The sequence below is a fragment of the Paroedura picta genome, chromosome 12 (genome assembly GCF_049243985.1).
Source record: "Paroedura picta isolate Pp20150507F chromosome 12, Ppicta_v3.0, whole genome shotgun sequence".
Classification (NCBI taxonomy): domain Eukaryota; kingdom Metazoa; phylum Chordata; class Lepidosauria; order Squamata; family Gekkonidae; genus Paroedura; species Paroedura picta.
In genome coordinates this window covers 46,510,887-46,529,515 of record NC_135380.1, presented here as the reverse complement: position 1 = coordinate 46,529,515, position 18,629 = coordinate 46,510,887, and the positions used below count along the sequence as shown (strand labels likewise).

Below are 18,629 nucleotides of genomic sequence, written 5' to 3'. Positions count from 1 at the left end.
TGGGTACTCCAGGCGTGCTTGCCCGGCACCTCCTTTTCAAGGAGCTCAGGCAGGTGGTGTTGGTAGAGTCCCTTCTTCACCTGAGGCCCTGCTGAGGCCCAGCCAGTCAGAGGAGACAGCCCTGGCTTTAAGGGGCCAATGGGGAAGATTCAGGACAGGTTTATGTGTACAAGAGCAACAGCAGGAGACATGCAAAGCAGAAAATAAAACCCACATGAGCTCTCTGAAACAAGGGCTTTGCCTGTCATCTTTGCCTCTTGAGCATAACTACTTTGATCACAATGCATGCTCTCTGGACGCAAAGCGAATGCCAACACCCATCTCACACAAGCAGTGACTTGTTAGAACGAACAAGAAATAACTGCAGGCTGCTCAGATAATTATGCCCAGAAATGCCTTTGGGGGGTTTGGGGATGTGTAGCTGGGGAAGAGAGGCAACCCGAGCCTGCTACAGCAGCAGGGATGCTTGTCACTGGAGAGAGGCCAGTGCTCACCGCATCAAGAAGAAAACCCCACCCTCAACGGCCTGAGGATGGAGCTGCAGCCTCTCCATGGTGACTGGTTGGGAATACAGGAAGAAGGATAAATATGAAGGCATGTGAGACAGATGAGAAGTTTCTTCCTTTCTGACCATTAGCAGGATTGCATTGTGTGCCTAACTTAGTTACCGTATGAAGAAGCATCACCCCAAGGTCCACCGAACTCAGGATTATCTGCCCAAACCAGCAGTACCCAAGAAATCTTCCTCACTACCCAAGAGGCCAGGGATCCTATTGCTGGACTATGGCCTATCCCTTAAAAATAAAAGAGGGAGAATATGAATTGGGTTCTACCAGTAAGTCCATCTAGCTTAGTGTGGTGGTATGTCTGATTGGTTAGTAGTGTTTTGATTGGCTGTGCTGATTTTTAACAACTCTGCTTTGGCAGCAGCTGCCACCACTGCCCCTATGCGTGATGTGGCTGGCTCCTGCAAAAGCCATTTTCTGGCTGAGACTGCCCTGCTGTGCCAGAATTAGAAAGGTTCCTGTGGACTCGGTGAAGGTTGGGGACCCCTGTTCTGACTGCAGGTGCCTGGGGATCAATCAGGGACTGTCTGCGTGTAAAGCAAATGCTTTGCTACTGGTCTTCTCCAGGATGTCAGCCCTATTGGTAAATGGTTTCAAAGCAGCGCTTTTGCAACGGAGACATTCTTACCCCAGACGTCAGACTTAATGGAGAACTTGTTGTAAGCCAGGCTTTCTGGAGCAGTCCACTTGATTGGGAACTTTGCTCCGGCGTGAGCTGTGTACGTATCACCTGTCATCAGCCTGCTGAGGCCAAAGTCGGCCACCTTCACCAGATGGTTCTCTCCAACGAGGCAGTTCCGGGCAGCAAGATCCCTAGAACACCAGAGAAGGGACTTAGGCTGTACTTTCAGACATCATGTGGTTGATCAAAAGGAAAATGATGCCCTAACGAAGAAAAACTCCCCTAGCACAGAATTGCAGGCTATGGGCTGCATGCTCGCATTTTGCTTAGGTGCCAACGGAACAACAAGGTGGGATAGAATCCAGTGGGATCAAGGAGTCTTCTCATTCATCTCAGTCATGCATCTAACAGTTGGCTGGGCTTTGAACCCCAGCTGGAGCTGCAGCCTCTCCATGGTGACTGGTTGGGAATACAGGAAGAAGGCCTCCTGCCCACCAAGACCATAAGGGTAGCCCCACTGGGTTGGGCCCGGGGTGTGTCTATCTCAGCAGCCTATTTCACATGGCAGCCAGCCAGTGGGGGCATGGGGGCCAAGGTGGGGAACAGGTCGGTCAACCAGGCCTCCAGGAGGATGAGAAATCTACTGGAATGGTTTGCAGTCAGGTCAGGGAGGAAGCAAGAAGACCGGGAAAGGGTTTAGGACGCATAACATACAAGCAACAGCTGAAGGGAAACGCTTTCGCACCAGGACACACTAAATTGGAAATTGATCCCACTTTAGCTTTGCCTTTGTATCTGGTGAGAAATATGAATCTTTCTCTCTGTGACTCTTGATCTTTGAAAAGTCACTCGCCAAACTAGTAATGAACTCCTTGTTCAATATAAGAGAGAATCACACTGAAGGGCACATTAATTTGTCATCGGGCGTTTCAGCCTGTCCAGGTGCGGCTGCAACTTGGCGTGTCTTGGCATTCATGCCAGTCCCTCTGACCACCTGGCCCTCCTGTCCCATCAGGTCGTGGCCCAGCATTTGGCACCCCAGAGGGGCCTGGGGAGGAGGCTGCGGGTGGTCAGCTGTTCTTGAGATCTAGAGGAAAAAAACAAACAGCCATGTGCCCAAGGGTGCAGAAGAAGCCAGACACCTTGAACAAATGTCATAGAGGCAGCAGAGGCAAGATGCTTGGCAAGGAGCAAAACCAAGCTGGTGGGTAGGCAACCACTTGCTGAGCCAGAGTTTCTGCACTGAGCAATGGTGGGCCTGCAGGAGGACCCCTGGCATTTGCCACATGGTCATTAGGCCTGTCATTATGGAGATGCTCTGACAATGGCCAGGCTCTCTTATGAGCGGGCAGAAAAGGTCACAGCTACAAAACAGTGTATAGCACACGCACGCACACATAAAGATGATGATGCATGCTCTGTCTCTCGAACACCCCCCCCCCCAGACAGCAAGCACAGAGGTGTACAGCTGGCTGAGACGTACATTCCAGCCCCAGCACAGCATGACAGGACACCGGACATCAGAAGCACTACATGTCTTGAGAAGATGAACAACATGAGTTGTGCTTTAGCCAAAAACGTCCCATCCAGTTTCCAGAGCCTGTTGGTGCTCAGGGCTCCTTTTGACTGCATGGGCACAGGTAGGGTTAGACCCTGTTATCTGCGCAGTCAGGGATCACGGATTGTTCCTGCAGTCCCCTCTCCCAGCAGTTCTTTCTGGGACACTCATGTGCCTTACAGCCATGTGCATTGGGGGGCTGCTGGTGAGGACTGAACTATTCCCTCCCCCTTTCTCACTCTTCATTGCAGCCTCCTGGCCCATGAGACTATTGGCACCTGAGGCCCCCATCCTCAGGGAGAGGCTTTTCCAGGGTTGGAAAGGACCGCTGGGGGAAGGGAAATGGAAGAAAAATCCACGCCCAACAGTACCTTCCACTGACAGAGCACAGGATCCAACTCAGCGCTTATTAAGCTGTGTGGAAGGTCCATAATCACTTGGATGTCTATTCAAGAGTCCTTCATTGTGAGGGAGAGATGTCCTGATGTCCCTGATTTCAGGTGTTCCTAAGCAACTTGGTTGTCTTGGGCTATAAGCATAGCAAATTCAAGTTCTCCTGGGGTTTGGGTAACATCTGTGAACCACTGAGTGAGGCCTGAGCCACTCCGCCATGTGGGTGAGACACAGACAATGGGGTAAAATTGATCAAGTCTCCCGCCAAGAGCTTGCTATTACATCGCTCAGAGCCCATTTCCCCAGACAAAGAATGCCAGGCGCTAACTGTAATTGTGGGCCGCTTAAAGGTCAAAATCCTCCAGACCGCAAGACTTGCAAAGATGCTTAATAGAGACCCAGAGAGGCACACAATGCAGACAATAGTGGGGAGAGAATCACTAAAGCGCATGATGACAAAGTCAGAGAGGGAAGGCACACTGAAAAGGCGTTAAGCATCGGGGGGGGGGCAGATTTCCCAAGAACTCCAGTAAGCGTAGCACCAATGGTTTGGGGAAAAAGGTGTCATTATGGGTTATTTGCTGGCTTCTTGAGGGGGGATCTATTTCACAAAGAGCCCAATGATTATGGAAGGAAGGCTTCATCAAGAGCCTTACTGTAAAATCACAGACAAGCTAGAAACATTGGCTCAGCCCGGCCATACAAAATGCAGATGGGTGCGAGAGGTGCAGAGGCAACACCTTCTGAAATTACCCATGGGCAATCGCAAGGCAGGCAGCCTTTTCTGCCCCACTCCCAAGCTCCTTGGCAGAACATACTGCCAACAAGCGCTTGGGTGGTCAGGTCTATTTGCACGCAGGTGCCCCTGAAAGCATGCCCAGGCCCCTTTCCATTGGGTGGCTGGTGCTGGGGCATGGACGGGGATTCAGGCTGGGCCCGCCACGTGCTCAGCCCACAACCCTCCTGAGCTTGAGAATCAAGCAGCCGATCCAGCGGCTGCTGACAAGTTCCTTCCTCTCAAGAGCATAAGAAGAGCCCCATTGGCACAGACCAAAGGTCTTGCTAGTCTACCCTTCCATCTCCAAAATCAGCCCACCAGTTACTTTCCACAAATCCCACAAGCAGGGCCAACAAGACAGCCATCTCCTCTTGCTTGCCACTAGGATCCAGTACTTGTGGCAGCCCCTCAGGATGGAAAAGAGGTGGCTGGCCCTTGCCTGCCTCTGCGTAGTGACCCTGGCTTTCCTGAAAGGTCTCCTGTCAACAGACTAACTCAGGCTGACTCTCCTTTGCTCCTGAGATCTGACAAGAATGGGCTAGCCTGGCTCATCCATGGCTAACAGTCATTAAAATTCATCAGAGACGAGAGGCCAGTGGCACATGGGAAAATTATACTCATTCATTTGGCATCTAGGACTATCCCTGGGGAGTTAGCCCTCTTTCAACAGCCACCCAGATGTCCTCAGAAGGCCTACAACAGAGTGAGGAAGCCAAAGCCACACTGCCACTGAATGTGGAGGTTCCACTTTATTATTAATATTGTCGTTGTTGTTATTGTTAGATTTATTTCCCACCACTCCCCGTAGGCTCATGGCGGGTAACAGTAGTCTTCATCCCATTAAAATCCCATTAAAATACCCATTAAAATACTTTAAAACAATCCCAACATGCTGGGAAAAACGCTCTTGTTCCCGCCCCCTGCTATCAGAGCGGCAGGGTAGAATGGGGAGAAGATGTAACCTGCTAGTCCCAATGGGGGGGGGGGTGACAGCTCTCATTCACTGACCCCGGCCTCAACCAAATGCCTGGTGGAAGAACTCCATCTTGCAGGCCCTGAGGAAAGCTGGTAAATCCCACAGGGCCCGCAGCTCACCTGGGAGCTCATTCCACCAGGCCAGGACCAAAAAGGCCCTGGCCCTGGTCAAGGCCAGGCACCCTTCCCTAGGCCGGGCACTTGGCTAGCCTAGCTGGCTTGCAGCCACAGACAGCCCTTTCTTCCTCCAAACATTTATCCCACTCTCACAACTAGCCTCTGAAAATGCTTTCAGAAGATTACTGTGATGATCAGAAGACCCCCTTTTCCTGTGTCTGGAATCTACTCCTGCTGTCCCTAAATCCTCAAGCACGGGCTGCTTTGCCTCTGTCTTTTGTTGGTGGGGGCCTCCCAGAAATGCCCCTCTGCCACAGAGCCTGCTGCCTGGACCCTTGGGGGCTGCTTAGATGCAAGGGCTGGGTTCCAGTACAGCTGGCCAAGGGGTCATGCGGATGTGTCCAGTTGCTGGGCAAGGAGGGTCCTGGTGGTGGTTAAAGCTATAGAGAAGACAATAAACAGAACGCAGGAGGGACAGTACTGTGCTGTCATCCCTGACAGTCTCCCACAGGCTCTTCACAAGCCAGCTGGGGCAGAGCACTGTCTGCAGGTCGAGGAGAGCAGGTTGCTCAGCCTTGCCAGGATTCACTCCTGTGGACCTCACTCAAAGCACTGGTTTAGGGGTGCCCCCAGTCAGCTATCTCCCTCCCACACCGCCACCTATTGGTGCACTAGGCCTGGCATGCTCCAACCTGAGAAGGTCTGGTGCCACTGCGACCTGGGAAGGTCTCATGCACCTTTGGGCCGTCGTGGGTCTTCGCTGCTGCAGCAGGGCAGGGAGAGAGGTGCCACAGCAGCCACACAGAGAGGACAGGTGGTTAGGGAGAGGGGCAGGAGGGCATAGCACGTAGCTACTGGTTCTCTTGCCTCTGTGGACGGGGGAAGCCTGGCTGGCGGTGGGGCATGCTGAGTGACCCTGGTCTGCAGTTCCCAGGGGGAAGGAGGAGGCGGTGGCAAGATTTGACACAAGATCTGCTATGCCTGTGCAGCCTTACATGTGCTGTCTTGCAAATGGCCCCTGAACCTCATTTGTCACTCAAGACACGTTACTGTCTTGTTTCCACTGATTCCCCCCACTCTAGGAGGAGTGCAAACTGGGCAAACTGTGCGAAATGGGCACATTGCAAATGAATGCATGTCAATGAATCTCAAGGATTGTAATTGTAATGCATTATAATGGAGGACCAAACTACATTCCCCACCTCAGGTCTGTGCCATGTGAGACCAGCGGTTCCTTCTCCTGTAAGGGAGGGTGCACAGCAGCAAGAGTAGGAATGCAGGTTCCTCCCTGCCAGCCACTGAAATGTCCAGTTCTCCAGCTGTTATTTTCCTCCTGGGAGTCTAAGTCTCTGTCTGTGACATTAAAATAAGCCCTCAGTATTAGGGGGAGCTGGGAAAGCTGCTAGCCTAGGGAAGTGTCTGAAAAGTGCAAGCTCACTGAATGCTAGCTTTGCACATAAGCAGAGCAGTCCCAGGAGGAAAAGCAGCAGCCTTCAAAAGAAGAAGGTTCTCCCCAGGGATTTGTCTGCACATTCCGTGATGCAGCACATGCTGCAGCACTCCACCTGCTAAAATGTTATTAATGGGCCTTTGAGTGGGGGATGGGGGGAGAGATGCTGCATCCCCCCCCCCCTCCTTTACCTGTGGATGAAATTCTTCTTCTCTAGGTACTCCATGGCGGAGGAGATCTGGGTTGCCATGTACAGGAGCACCACTGCGTTGACCTCTTGCCTGTTGCAATCTCGCAGGTAATCCAGCAGGTTCCCACAGGTCATGAACTCAGTGATGATGTAAAATGGGGGCTCCCGGGTACAGACCCCTGTGGCCAGTGAAAGAAACAAAAACACCTCACTCAGTGTGCTTCTAAGGAGCCGTTGGGCCTTCAGCTTCTGCTCTTAACGGGAAGCATTTACACCCGCATTGCAAAAAGGGAGAAGGAAACGTTTTCCCCAAAACTAGTGAAAGGTGGCTAAGCTTTAGGCTCCAACATATTAAAGCAACTTAAAAAGGGGTTCATCAATAGCCGTGTTCTATTTCTTGTAAATTGCTGTCTCCTGCCAGAGGCCTGGGACGTGTCTATGTTATGCCTCGGTATTGTAAGCAGCTTATCTGGTTCTTAACATCCCTGTTGCCATGCAGGGCTTTAGTTCACGTCACCCTGCTTGAGATTTCTGTCACTTACCCAGTAATTGCACCAAGTTTGGATGTTTGATCTCCTTCATTACTGCTGCCTCTTTCAAGAATTCTTCCACCTCCATGGTGTCCTCCTGCAAGAGGGGGAGGGAGGGAAAGGAAGAAGAGTCAGCAAGGACAATGGCAGGGTGGGGGGAGAGCTGTTGGCGTATGGACTAGAAGAAGGAATCACAGGGAATTAAAGTTGTCCCATATTGGTAGGCTCCAAGACAGTCCCCACCTAGAAGCTCCCAGGCTGAGCAGATCAAATTCAAGGGGGAAAGGCAGAAGCAGAGTATGGTGGTCAGAATGTCAGTCTAAGCTTGCTGGGTTGCCCCGGACCAGGCACACACCCTGGAATGCCACTCTCACAAGAATGAAGCACAGAAGGGACCTTTGGGTCCCCCTTGGGGGGAAAAGTAACATCATGGTTATATTGTTATAACTATTCGTTATTAATATTATTGTATGGTTATTCACATGTTTCATGTATTGTTCTTATATTCTATGTAAACCGCCCAGAGCCTCCAGGGAGGGCGGTATATAAATATAATAAACAAATAAACAAATAAATACATAAATAAATTAATATTAAGCTAATTAATTCATTAAAAAATCTCCAGGGTCCAATTGCCTTTTCAAGAAAGGCTGTTTCAGCCTAGGAGCAAAACATAGAAGAAGCCTGTGGAACTTCTGGAGGGAGAATAGGGCGTCCACTGGAACAGTCGCAGTCTTTATGTCTGCTAGTCTAGCTTTTGACGCCCTTGAGACCATGCAGCAAGATCTCAATAAGCATACGAAACATTTGTGTATGTGTTTTCATGTATATGAAGGGGCCCCCAAATCCATCCTGGTCTCATTCATACTGGTTCATACCTGGGGCTGTGTCAAACAAGACATGTCACATGAGAACTGAGCTGGACCAATCTTCAAGGCTTCTCTATGTGAAAAAGATGGGACCGCTAACAGCCAGTATCCATGACCCTCTCTGATCTGATCCTCTCTGAGCAAAAACTAGAGATTGGAAGAGCACCGATGGCGTGCCTAGTTTGTAAGATTCCCCAGAGGCATTGGGGTAGCTGTTGCAGGGAGCAAGCTGCTAAACAAGAGAAACTTTTGTTTGTTCCTTACACACTTCAGAGGCAGTTCCTATCCTGAAACAGCTCTTGCCTACTGCATACCACCAAAGAACTCATGCTACACTGAGTCAGAAAGGGTCCCCAGAGTATTGCTTCCTGCAGCATATGAGCACCATGTGCAGTTCTTCTTGCAGCAAAAAAGGAATTATGTTTGGGGTGTTCTATAATGACTCTTGTCTAAGATCATTGCTTCATCTTCCCTGTATCAATCCAATTTAGTATACATGTTTGGGATACCAGCAACAAGCATATTGAGGTTCCTTGTCATGTAGATAGCAGAGACATGGAAGCATGATGTTCTGATGGATAAATTGAAGGACTGCAATCTGGATTTTCAGATCGTTAAGTGGATAGGGAATTGGTTAGAGAACCGCACTCAAAGAGTTGCTGTCAATGGTGCTTCATCAGAATGGAGAGAGGTGAGTAGCGGGGTACCTCAGGGCTCAGGGCTCGGTCCAGTACTTTTAAACATATTTATTAATGATCTAGATGAGGGGGTGGAGGGACTACTCATCAAGTTTCCAGATGACACCAAATTGGGAGGACTGGCAAATACTCCAGAAGATAGAGACAGAGTTCAACGAGATCTGAACACAATGGAAAAATGGGCAAATGAGAACAAGATGCAATTTAATAAAGATAAGTGTAAAGTTCTGCATCTGGGTCAGAAAAATGAAAAGCATGCCTAATGGATGGGGGATACACTTCTAGGTAACACTGTGTGTGAACAAGACCTTGCGGAACTTGTGGATTGTAAAGTAAACATGAGCAGGCAGTGTGATGCAGCGGTAAAAAAGGCAAATGCCATTTTGGGCTGTATCAACAGGGGCATCACATCAAAATCACAAGATGTCATAGTCCCATTGTATATGGCACTGGTCAGACCACACCTGGAGTACTGTGTGCAGTTCTGGAGGACGTAGATAAAATTGAAAGGGTACAGAGGAGAGTGACGAGGATGATCTGGGGCCAAGGGACCAAGCCCTATGAAGATGTTCAGCCTGGAGAAAAGGAGGTTGAGAGGGGACATGATAGCCCTCTTTAAGTATTTGAAAGGTTGTCACTTGGAGGAGGGCAGGATGCTGTTTCTGTTGGCTGCAGAGGAGAGGACACGCAGTAATGGGTTTAAAGTTCAACGATATAGGCTTGTTGTTGTTGTTTTTAGGTGCGAAGTTGTGTCCGACCCATGGACAATGATCTTCCAGGCCTTCCTGTCCTCTACCATTCCCCGGAGTCCATTTAAGTTTGCACCTACTGCTTCAGTGACTCCATCCAGCCACCTCATTCTCTGTCTTCCCCTTCTTCTTTTGCCCTCGATCGCTCCCAACATTAGGCTCTTCTCCAGAGAGTCCTTCCTTCTCGTGAGGTGGCCAAAGTATTTGAGTTTCATCTCCAGGATCTGGCTTTCTAAGGAACAGTCAGGGCTGATCTCCTTTAGGACTGACCGGTTTGTTTGCCTTGCAGTTCAAGGGACTCGCAAGAGTCTTCTCCAGCACCAGAGTTCAAAAGCCTAATTTCTTTGACGCTCGGCCTTCCTTATGGTCCAACTTTCGCAGCCATACATTGCAACTGGGAATACCATAGCCTTGACTAGGCGCACTTTTGTTGACAGGGTGATGTCTCTGCTTTTTAGGCTGCTGTCTAGATTTGCCATAGTTTTCCTCCCCACGAGCAAGCGTCTTTTAATTTCTTTGCTGCAGTCCCCATCTGCAGTGATCTTGGAGCCCAGGAAAATAAAATCTGTCACTACCTCCATTTCTTCCCCATCTATTTGCCAGGAATTGAGAGGGCCGGATGCCATAATCTTCGTTTTCTTGATGTTGAGTTTCAAGCCAACTTTGGCACTCTCCTCCTTCACCCACATCAACAGCCTCTTTAGTTCCTCTTGACTTTCTGGCATTAGAGTGGTATCATCTGCATATCTGAGGTTGTTGATATTTCTCCCTGCAATCTTGATCCCAATTTGTGACTCCTCTAATCCCGCCATTCTCATGATGTGCTCCGCATACAAGTTAAATAGGCAAGGCGACAGTATACAGCCTTGCCGAACTCCTTTCTCAATTTTAAACCAATCAGTGATTCCATGTTCGGCTCTCACTGTTGCTTCTTGACCTGCATATAAGTTTCTCAAGAGACAAATAAGATGCTCTGGTATTCCCATCTCTTTAACAACTTGCCACAATTTGTTGTGCTCCACACAATCAAAGGCTTTAGCATAGTCAGTAAAGCAGAAGTAAACGTTCTTCTGGTACTCCCTAGCCTTCTCCATGATCCAGCGTATGTTGGCAATTTGATCTCTAGTTCCTCTGCCTCTTCGAAATCCTGCCTGTACTTCTGGAAGTTCTCGGTCCACATATTGCTGGAGCCTAGCTCGTAAAATTTTGACCATAACTTTGCTAGCATGAGAAATGAATGCAATGGTCCGGTAGTTTGAACATTCTTTGGCATTGCCCTTCTTTGGGATTGGAATGTAAACTGACATTTTCCAATCCTGTGACCATTGTTGAGTTTTCCAAATATGCTGGCATATTGAGTGTAGTACTTTTACTGCATCGTCTTTTAAGATTTTGAATAGTTCAACTGGAATGCTGTCACCACCACTAGCTTTATTGTTGCTCTGACTTCCTAAGGCCCATTTGACTTCACATTCCAGGATGTCTGGCTCCAGTTCAGTAACTACCCCATTGTGGTTATCAGGGATGTTAGGCTCGCTCTTGTATAGTTCTTCTGTATAATTTTGCCACCTTTTTTTAATCTCTTCTGCTTCTGTGAGGTCCGTACCATTTTGGTCCCTTATCATACCCAACTTTGCATGAAACGTTCTGTTCATCTGTCCAATTTTCTTGAAAAGATCTCTGGTCCTCCCCATTCTATTGTTTTCTTCTATTTGTTTGCACTGTTCATTTAAGAAGGCATGCTTATCTCTTCTAGCTTTTCTCTGGAATTCTGCATTCAATTGGGTGTATCTTTCTCTTTCTCCCTTGCCTTTCACTTCCCTTCTCTCCTTAGCTGTTTGTAAAGCTTCCTCAGAGAGCCATTTTGATTTCTTGCATTTCTTTTTCTTTGGTATGGTTTTAGTTGCTACCTCTTGTACAATGTTGCGAATCTCCGTCTATAGAGGACTGGCAAATACTACAGAAGATAGAGACAGAATTCAACGAGATCTGAACACAATGGAAAAATGGGCAAATGAGAACAAGATGCAATTTAACAAAGATAAGTGTAAAGTTCTACATCTGGGTCAGAAAAATGAAAAGCATGCCTACTGGATGGGGGATACACTTCTAGGTAACACTCTAGAATCATAGAGTTGGAAGGGGCCATACAGGCCATCTGGTCCAACCCCCTGCTCTACGCAGGATCAGCCCTAAGCATCCTAAAGCATCCAAGAAAAGTGTGTATCCAACTTTTGCTTGAAGACTGCCAGTGAGGGGGAGCTCATCAGCTCCATAGGCAGCCTATTCCACTGCTGAACTACTCTGACTGTGAACATTTTTTCCTGATATCTAGCCAATATCGTTGTACTTGTACTTTAACCCCATTACTGCGTGTCCTCTCTTCTGCAGCCAATGGAAACAGCATCCTGCCCTCCTCCAAGTGACAACCTTTCAAATACTTAGAGGGCTATCATGTCCCCTCTCAACTTCCTTTTCTCCAGGCTGAACATTCCCAAGCCCCTCAACCTGTCTTCATAGGGCTTGGTTCCTTGGCCCCAGATCATCTTCGTCGCTCTCCTCTGTACCCTTTCAATTTTATCTACGTCTTTCTTGAAGTGAGGCCTCCAGAACTGCACACAGTACTCTAGGTGTGGTCTGACCAGTGCCGTATACAATGGGACTATGACATCTTGTGATTTTGATGTGATGCCTCTGTTGATACAGCCCAAAATGGCATTTGCCTTTTTAACCGCTGCATCACACTGCCTGCTCATGTTTAGTTTACAATCCACAAGTACCCCAAGGTCTCGTTCACACACAGTGCTACCTAGAAGCGTATCCCCCATCCAGTAGGCATGCTTTTCATTTTTCTGACCCAGATGCAGAACTTTACACTTATCTTTATTAAATTGCATCTTGTTCTCATTTTCCCATTTTCCCATTGTGTTCAGATCTCGTTGAACTCTGTCTCTATCTTCCGAAATATTTGCCAGTCCTCCCAATTTGGTGTCATCAGCAAACTTGATGAGTAGTCCCTCCACCCCCTCATCTAGATCATTAATAAATATATAAAAAAGTACTGGACCGAGCACCGAGCCCTGAGATACCCCGCTACTCACCTTCCTCCAGTCTGATAAAGCACCATTGACAACAACTCTTTGAGTGCGGTTCTCTAACCAATTCCCTATCCACCTAACTATCTGAAAATCCAGATTGCAGTCCTTCAACTTATCCATCAGAACATCACGGGGAACCTTATCAAAAGCTTTACTAAAATCCAAGTAAACGACATCAACCGAACTTCCACGATCCAGCAAACCTGTTACTTGGTCAAAAAGGAAACTAGGTTTTCTACAAATACAACTACAAGTACAAGTACAACTACAAGTAAACTACAAATACAACGATATAGGCTAGATATAAGGAAAAAATCTCTGAACCTCTATCCATTATTTTTGACACTTCTTGGAGAACAGGTGAGGTGCCAGACGATTGGAGGCGGGCAAATGTTGTCCCCGTCTTCAAGAAAGGGGAGGATCCGGGTAATTATCGACCCGTCAGCTAACATCTGTAGCTGGCAAAAGTTTGGAACAAATCATCAAACCGTCAGTCCTTGAGCAGCTGGAACTCAGAGCTGTGATTTCTAAGACTGAGTACGGGTTTCGCAAGAACAAGTCATGTCAGACCAATCTTATCTCTTTTTTCGAGAAAGTGACTACCTTGCTGTATCAGGGGAATGCCGTGGACATAGTTTATCTGGATTTCAGTAAAGCTTTTGATAAGGTTCCACATGATATTCTTGTTCACAAGTTGGTAAAATGTGGTATGGATCCTAATTCTGTCAGGGGGATCAATAACTTGTTGACAAATCGTACCCAGAGGGTACTTGTTAATGGTTCAGCATCTTCTTGGAAAAGAGTGACAACTGGAGTACCCCAAGGATCTGTCCTGGGGCTTGTGTTGTTCAACATATTTATAAATGATTTGGATGAGGGATTAGAGGGGATACTTATTAAATTTGCAGATGATACTAAACTGGGAAGGGTAGCAAACACAACAGAATCATAATACAGGATGATCTTGATAGGCTCGAGAAGTGGGCGAAACTGAATAAAATGAATTTCAATAGGGACAAATGTAAGTTCTGCATTTAGGTAGGAAAAACCAAATACACCAATATAAGATGGGGGAGACCTGTTTGGCAGTAGCATGTGCGAAAAGGATCTAGGAGTCTTCAAAGACCATACATTGAACATGAGTCAGCAGTGTGACTCAGTGGCTAAAAAGGCAAATGGAATTTTGGGCTGTATCAAACGGAGTATCGTGTCCAGATCACAGGAGCTTTACTCTGCTCTGGTTCGGCCTCACTTGGAGTACTGTGTTCAGTTTTGGGCACCCCAATTGAAGAGGGATGTTCACAAACTAAAACGTGTCCAGAGGAGGGCAACAAAGATGGTGAGGGGTTTGGAGACCTGGACGTATGAAGAAAGATTGGGGGAGCTTGGTCTGTTTAGCCTAGAGCGGAGACGACTGAGAGGGGATCTGATAACCATCTTCAAGTATTTAAAAGGGTGCCATATAGAGGATGGAGCAGAATTGTTCTCTCTTGCCTGAGAGGGACAGACTAGAATGAATGGGATGAAATTAATTCATTTATCAAATGGTAGATGAACCCACAAGAGGTTCAGCCATACTGGACTTAATACTGACCAACAGGCAAGAGTTGGTGGATGAGGTGAAGGAGGTGGGGACCCTAGGGGGAAGTGACCATGTCCTCATAGAATTCCTTTTGAGATGGGGAGCAAAGGAAGCTTGTAGCCAGACGCGGATGTTGGATTTTCGTAGGGCAAACTTTAATAAACTCAGAGACATGATGAGTGTAATACCATGGACGAGAATGCTGGAAGGGAAGGGAGCATGTGAAGGGTGGGCGCTACTCAAACAAGAGCTATTGCATGCTCAATCAATGACTATTCCAGAAATACGAAAACACTGCAGGAGCTCTAAGAAGCCTATTTGGATGAACAGGTTACTAGGCACTGTAGATCAATGATCAGAAAGGCCAAAGCTGAGAGTGAGCTAAGATTGGCCAGGGAAGCCCATTGTAACAAGAAAAGATTTTTCAGTTATGTGAGGAGCAAACGTAAAGTCAAGGAGGCAATAGGCCCACTGTTGGGTGTGGATGGACAAACTCTAACGAAAGATGCAGAGAAAGCAGAAAGGCTTATTGCCTATTTTACATCAGTTTTTTCCCACAGGTCAAAGTGTTTAGGCACATCTAGAGATGGCTGTAGCCAAAGGATAGTGTCTGGGTGGCAGGTTAACATGGATAGAGAGGCGGTCGAGAGGCATTTAGCTGCACTGGATGAGTTCAAATCCCCTGGTCCAGATGAAATGCACCCGAGAGTACTCAAAGAACTTTCCAGAGAACTTGCACAGCCCTTGTCCATCATCTTCGGAACCTCTTTAAGGACTGGAGATGTCCCGGAGGACTGGAAAAGAGCAAACGTTATTCCGATCTTCAAAAAAGGGAGGAAGGATGACCCGGGAAACTACAGACCAGTGAGTCTGACCTCTGTTGTGGGGAAGATAATGGAGCAGATATTAAAGGGAGCGATCTGCAAACATCTGGAGGACAATTTGGTGATCCAAGGAAGTCAGCATGGATTTGTCTCCAACAGGTCCTGCCAGACCAACCTAGTTTCTTTTTTTGACCAAGTAACAGGTTTGCTAGATCGGGGAAATTCGGTTGATGGCATTTACTTGGATTTTAGTAAAGCTTTTGACAAGGTTCCCCATGATGTTCTGATGGATAAGTTGAAGGACTGCAATCTGGATTTTCAGATAGTCAGGTGGATAGGGAATTGGTTAGAGAACCGCACTCAAAGAGTTGTTGTCAATGGTGTTTCATCAGAATGGAGAGAGGTGAGTAGCGGGGTACCTCAGGGCTCGGTGCTCGGCCCGGTACTTTTTAACATATTTATTAATGATCTAGATGAGGGGGTGGAGGGACTACTCATCAAGTTTGCAGATGACACCAAATTGGGAAGACTGGCAAATACTCCGGAAGATAGAGACAGAGTTCAACGAGATCTGAACACAATGGAAAAATGGGCAAATGAGAACAAGATGCAATTTAATAAAGATAAGTGTAAAGTTCTGCATCTGGGTCAGAAAAATGAAAAGCATGCCTACTGGATGGGGGATACGCTTCTAGGTAGCACTGTGTGTGAACGAGACCTTGGGGTACTTGTGGATTGTAAACTCAACCTGAGCAGGCAGTGTGATGCAGCGGTAAAAAAGGCAAATGCCATTTTGGGCTGTATCAACAGAGGCATCACATCAAAATCACAAGATGTCATAGTCCCATTGTATACGGCACTGGTCAGACCACACCTGGAGTACTGTGTGCAGTTCTGGAGGCCTCATTTCAAGAACGATGTACATAAAATTGAAAGGGTACAGAGGAGAGCGACGAGGATGATCTGGGGCCAAGGGACCAAGCCCTATGAAGATAGGTTGAGGGACTTGGGAATGTTCAGCCTGGAGAAAAGGAGGTTGAGAGGGGACATGATAGCCCTCTTTAAGTATTTGAAAGGTTGTCACTTGGAGGAGGGCAGGATGCTTTTTCTGCTGGCTGCAGAGGAGAGGACACGCAGTAATGGGTTAAAACTTCAAGTACAACGATATAGGCTAGATATCAGGAAAAAGTTTTTCACAGTCAGAGTAGTTCAGCAGTGGAATAGGCTGCCTAAGGAGGTGGTGAGCTCCCCCTCACTGTAAGTCTTCAAGCAAAGGTTGGATACACACTTTTCTTGGATGCTTTAGGATGCTTAGGGCTAATCCTGTGTTGAGCAGGGGGTTGGACTAGATGGCCTGTATGGCCCCTTCCAACTCTATGATTCTATGATTCTATGATAATTCAAAAGAAATTCCATCTAAACATCCGGAAGAAGTTCCTGACAGTTAGATCAGTTTCTCAGTGGAACAGGCTTCCTCGGGAGGTGATGGGTTCTCCATCTTTGGAAATTTTTAAACAGAGGCTAAATAGCCATCTGACAGAGAGGCTGATGCTGTGAAGGCAAAGGGGTTGCAGGTTACAGTAGATTCACGATTGGGATGTGAGTGTCCTGCATAGTGCAGGAGTTGGACTAGATGACCCATGAGACCCCTTCCAACTCTATTATTCTATGATTCTATATTCAAATCTCCATTTTTCTTGAAGGGATCTCTGGTCCTCGCTATTCTATTTTTTTCTTCTCTTTGTTTGCACTGTTCATTTAAGAAGGCATTCTTATATCTTCTAGCTATTGTCTGGAATTGTGCATTCAATTGGTTGTATCTTTCTCTTTCTCCCTTGCCTTTAACTTTCCTTCTCTCTTCAGCTATTTTGAAAGGTTCCTTAGACAGCCATTTTGCTTTCTTGCATTTCTTTTTATTTGGGATGGTTTAGTCGCTACCTCTTATACAATGTTGCGAACCTCCGTCCATAGTTCTTCAGGCACTCTGTCTTTCAGATCTAATTCCTTAAATCTATTTGTCACCTGCACTGTATATTTATTAGGGATATGATTTAGTTCATACCTGAGTGGCCTAGTGCTTTTCTCTACTTTCTTCAATTTGAGCCTAAATTTTGCAACAAGAATCATAGAGTTGAAAGGGGCCATACAGGCCATCTAGTTCAACCCCCTGCTCAACGCAGTATCAGCCCTAAGCATCCTAAAGCAAGAAACTGATGATCTGAACCATAATTGGCTCCTGGTCTTGTTTTTACTGACTGTAGAACTTCTCCATCTTTGGCTGCAAAGCACATAGTCAATCTGATTTCTGTGCTGACCGCCTGGTGTTGTCTATGTGTAGAGTTGTCTCATGGGTTATTGGAAAAGAGTGTTTGCTATGACCATAGTATTCTGTTGACAAAATTCTACCAGCCTGTGCCCTGCTTCATTTTGTATTTCAAGGCCAAACCTGCCTGTTATCCTGGTTATCTTTTGGCTTCCTATTTTAGCATTCCAATCCCCCATGATGATAAGCACATCATTTTTGGGCGTTGCTTCTAGAAGGTGTTGTAAGGCTTCATAGAACTGGTCAACTTCATCCTCTTCTGCAGCAGTGGTTGGGGCATAGGTCTGGATTACTGTGATGTTGAATGGTTTGCCTTGGATTCGAACTGAGATCATTCTGTCATTTTGGGGATTGTATCCCAAGACTGCTTTTCCTATTCTCTTATTGATTATGAAGGCTACTCCATTTCTTCTGCGCGATTCTTGTCCACGGTAGTATACCTGATGGTCATCTGAATTAAATTCACCCATTCCTGTCCATTTGAATTCACTGATTCCTAAAATGTCGATGTTCAGTCTTGTCATTTCTTGTTTAACCACATCCAGCTTGCCTTGATTCATGGATCTGACGTTCCTGGTTCCTATGGAATAAAAATCTTTACAGCATCGGATTGTCTTTTCGCCACCAGTTACTTCCACAACTGAGCGTCCTTTCGGCTTTGGCCCAGTCGCTTCATTCATTCTGGTGCTATTCATACTAGCCGTCTGCTCATCCCCAGTAGCATATTGGACACCTTCCGACCTGAGGGGCGTCATATCATTTTGCCTTTTGAACTTGTCCATTGGGTTTTCATGGCAAAGATACTGGAGTGGTTTGCCATTTCCTTCTCCAGTGGATCACCTTTTGTCAGAGCTCTCAGCTATGACCTGTCCGTCTTGGGTGGCCCTGCACGGCACAGCTCATAGCTTCACTGAGCTACGCAAGCCCCCTTGCCACGGCAAGGCAGCGATCCTTGAAGGGGGACGATATAGGCTAGATATCAGGAAAAAAATTTCACGGTCAAAGTAGTTCAGCAGTGGAATAGGCTGCCTAAGGAGGTGGTGAGCTCCCCCTCACTGGCAGTCTTCAAGCAAAGGTTGGATACACACTTTTGTTGGATGCTTTAGGATGCTTTGGGCTGATCCTGCATTGAGCAGGGGGTTGGACTAAATGGCGTGTATGGCCCCTTCGAACTCTATGATTCTATGATTCTATAATTCTATGTGCCATATGATATAGAACCCAAACCTTGTTGCCTCATGTCAGAAGAAGAGCTGGTTCTTATAGGTCAACATTCTCTACCAGACGTCTAAAAGCGGCTGACAATC

The 18,629-nt window shown here is 47.1% G+C and overlaps 1 protein-coding gene across 4 annotated transcripts in view; it reads right to left on the bottom strand.

The window, feature by feature from the left end:
• Positions 1–18,629, bottom strand: part of ABL1 (ABL proto-oncogene 1, non-receptor tyrosine kinase) — a 263,258-nt gene that overhangs the window by 16,415 nt on the left and 228,214 nt on the right. For all 4 annotated transcript variants that reach the window (XM_077305221.1, XM_077305224.1, XM_077305223.1 and 1 more), the window contains 3 exons: positions 7,192–7,276; positions 6,651–6,828; positions 1,195–1,379 (listed from right to left, as the gene is read on the bottom strand). In XM_077305221.1, coding sequence (XP_077161336.1) covers positions 1,195–1,379; positions 6,651–6,828; positions 7,192–7,276 — 448 coding nt within the window. The remainder of the gene's footprint in view (positions 1–1,194; positions 1,380–6,650; positions 6,829–7,191; positions 7,277–18,629) is intronic.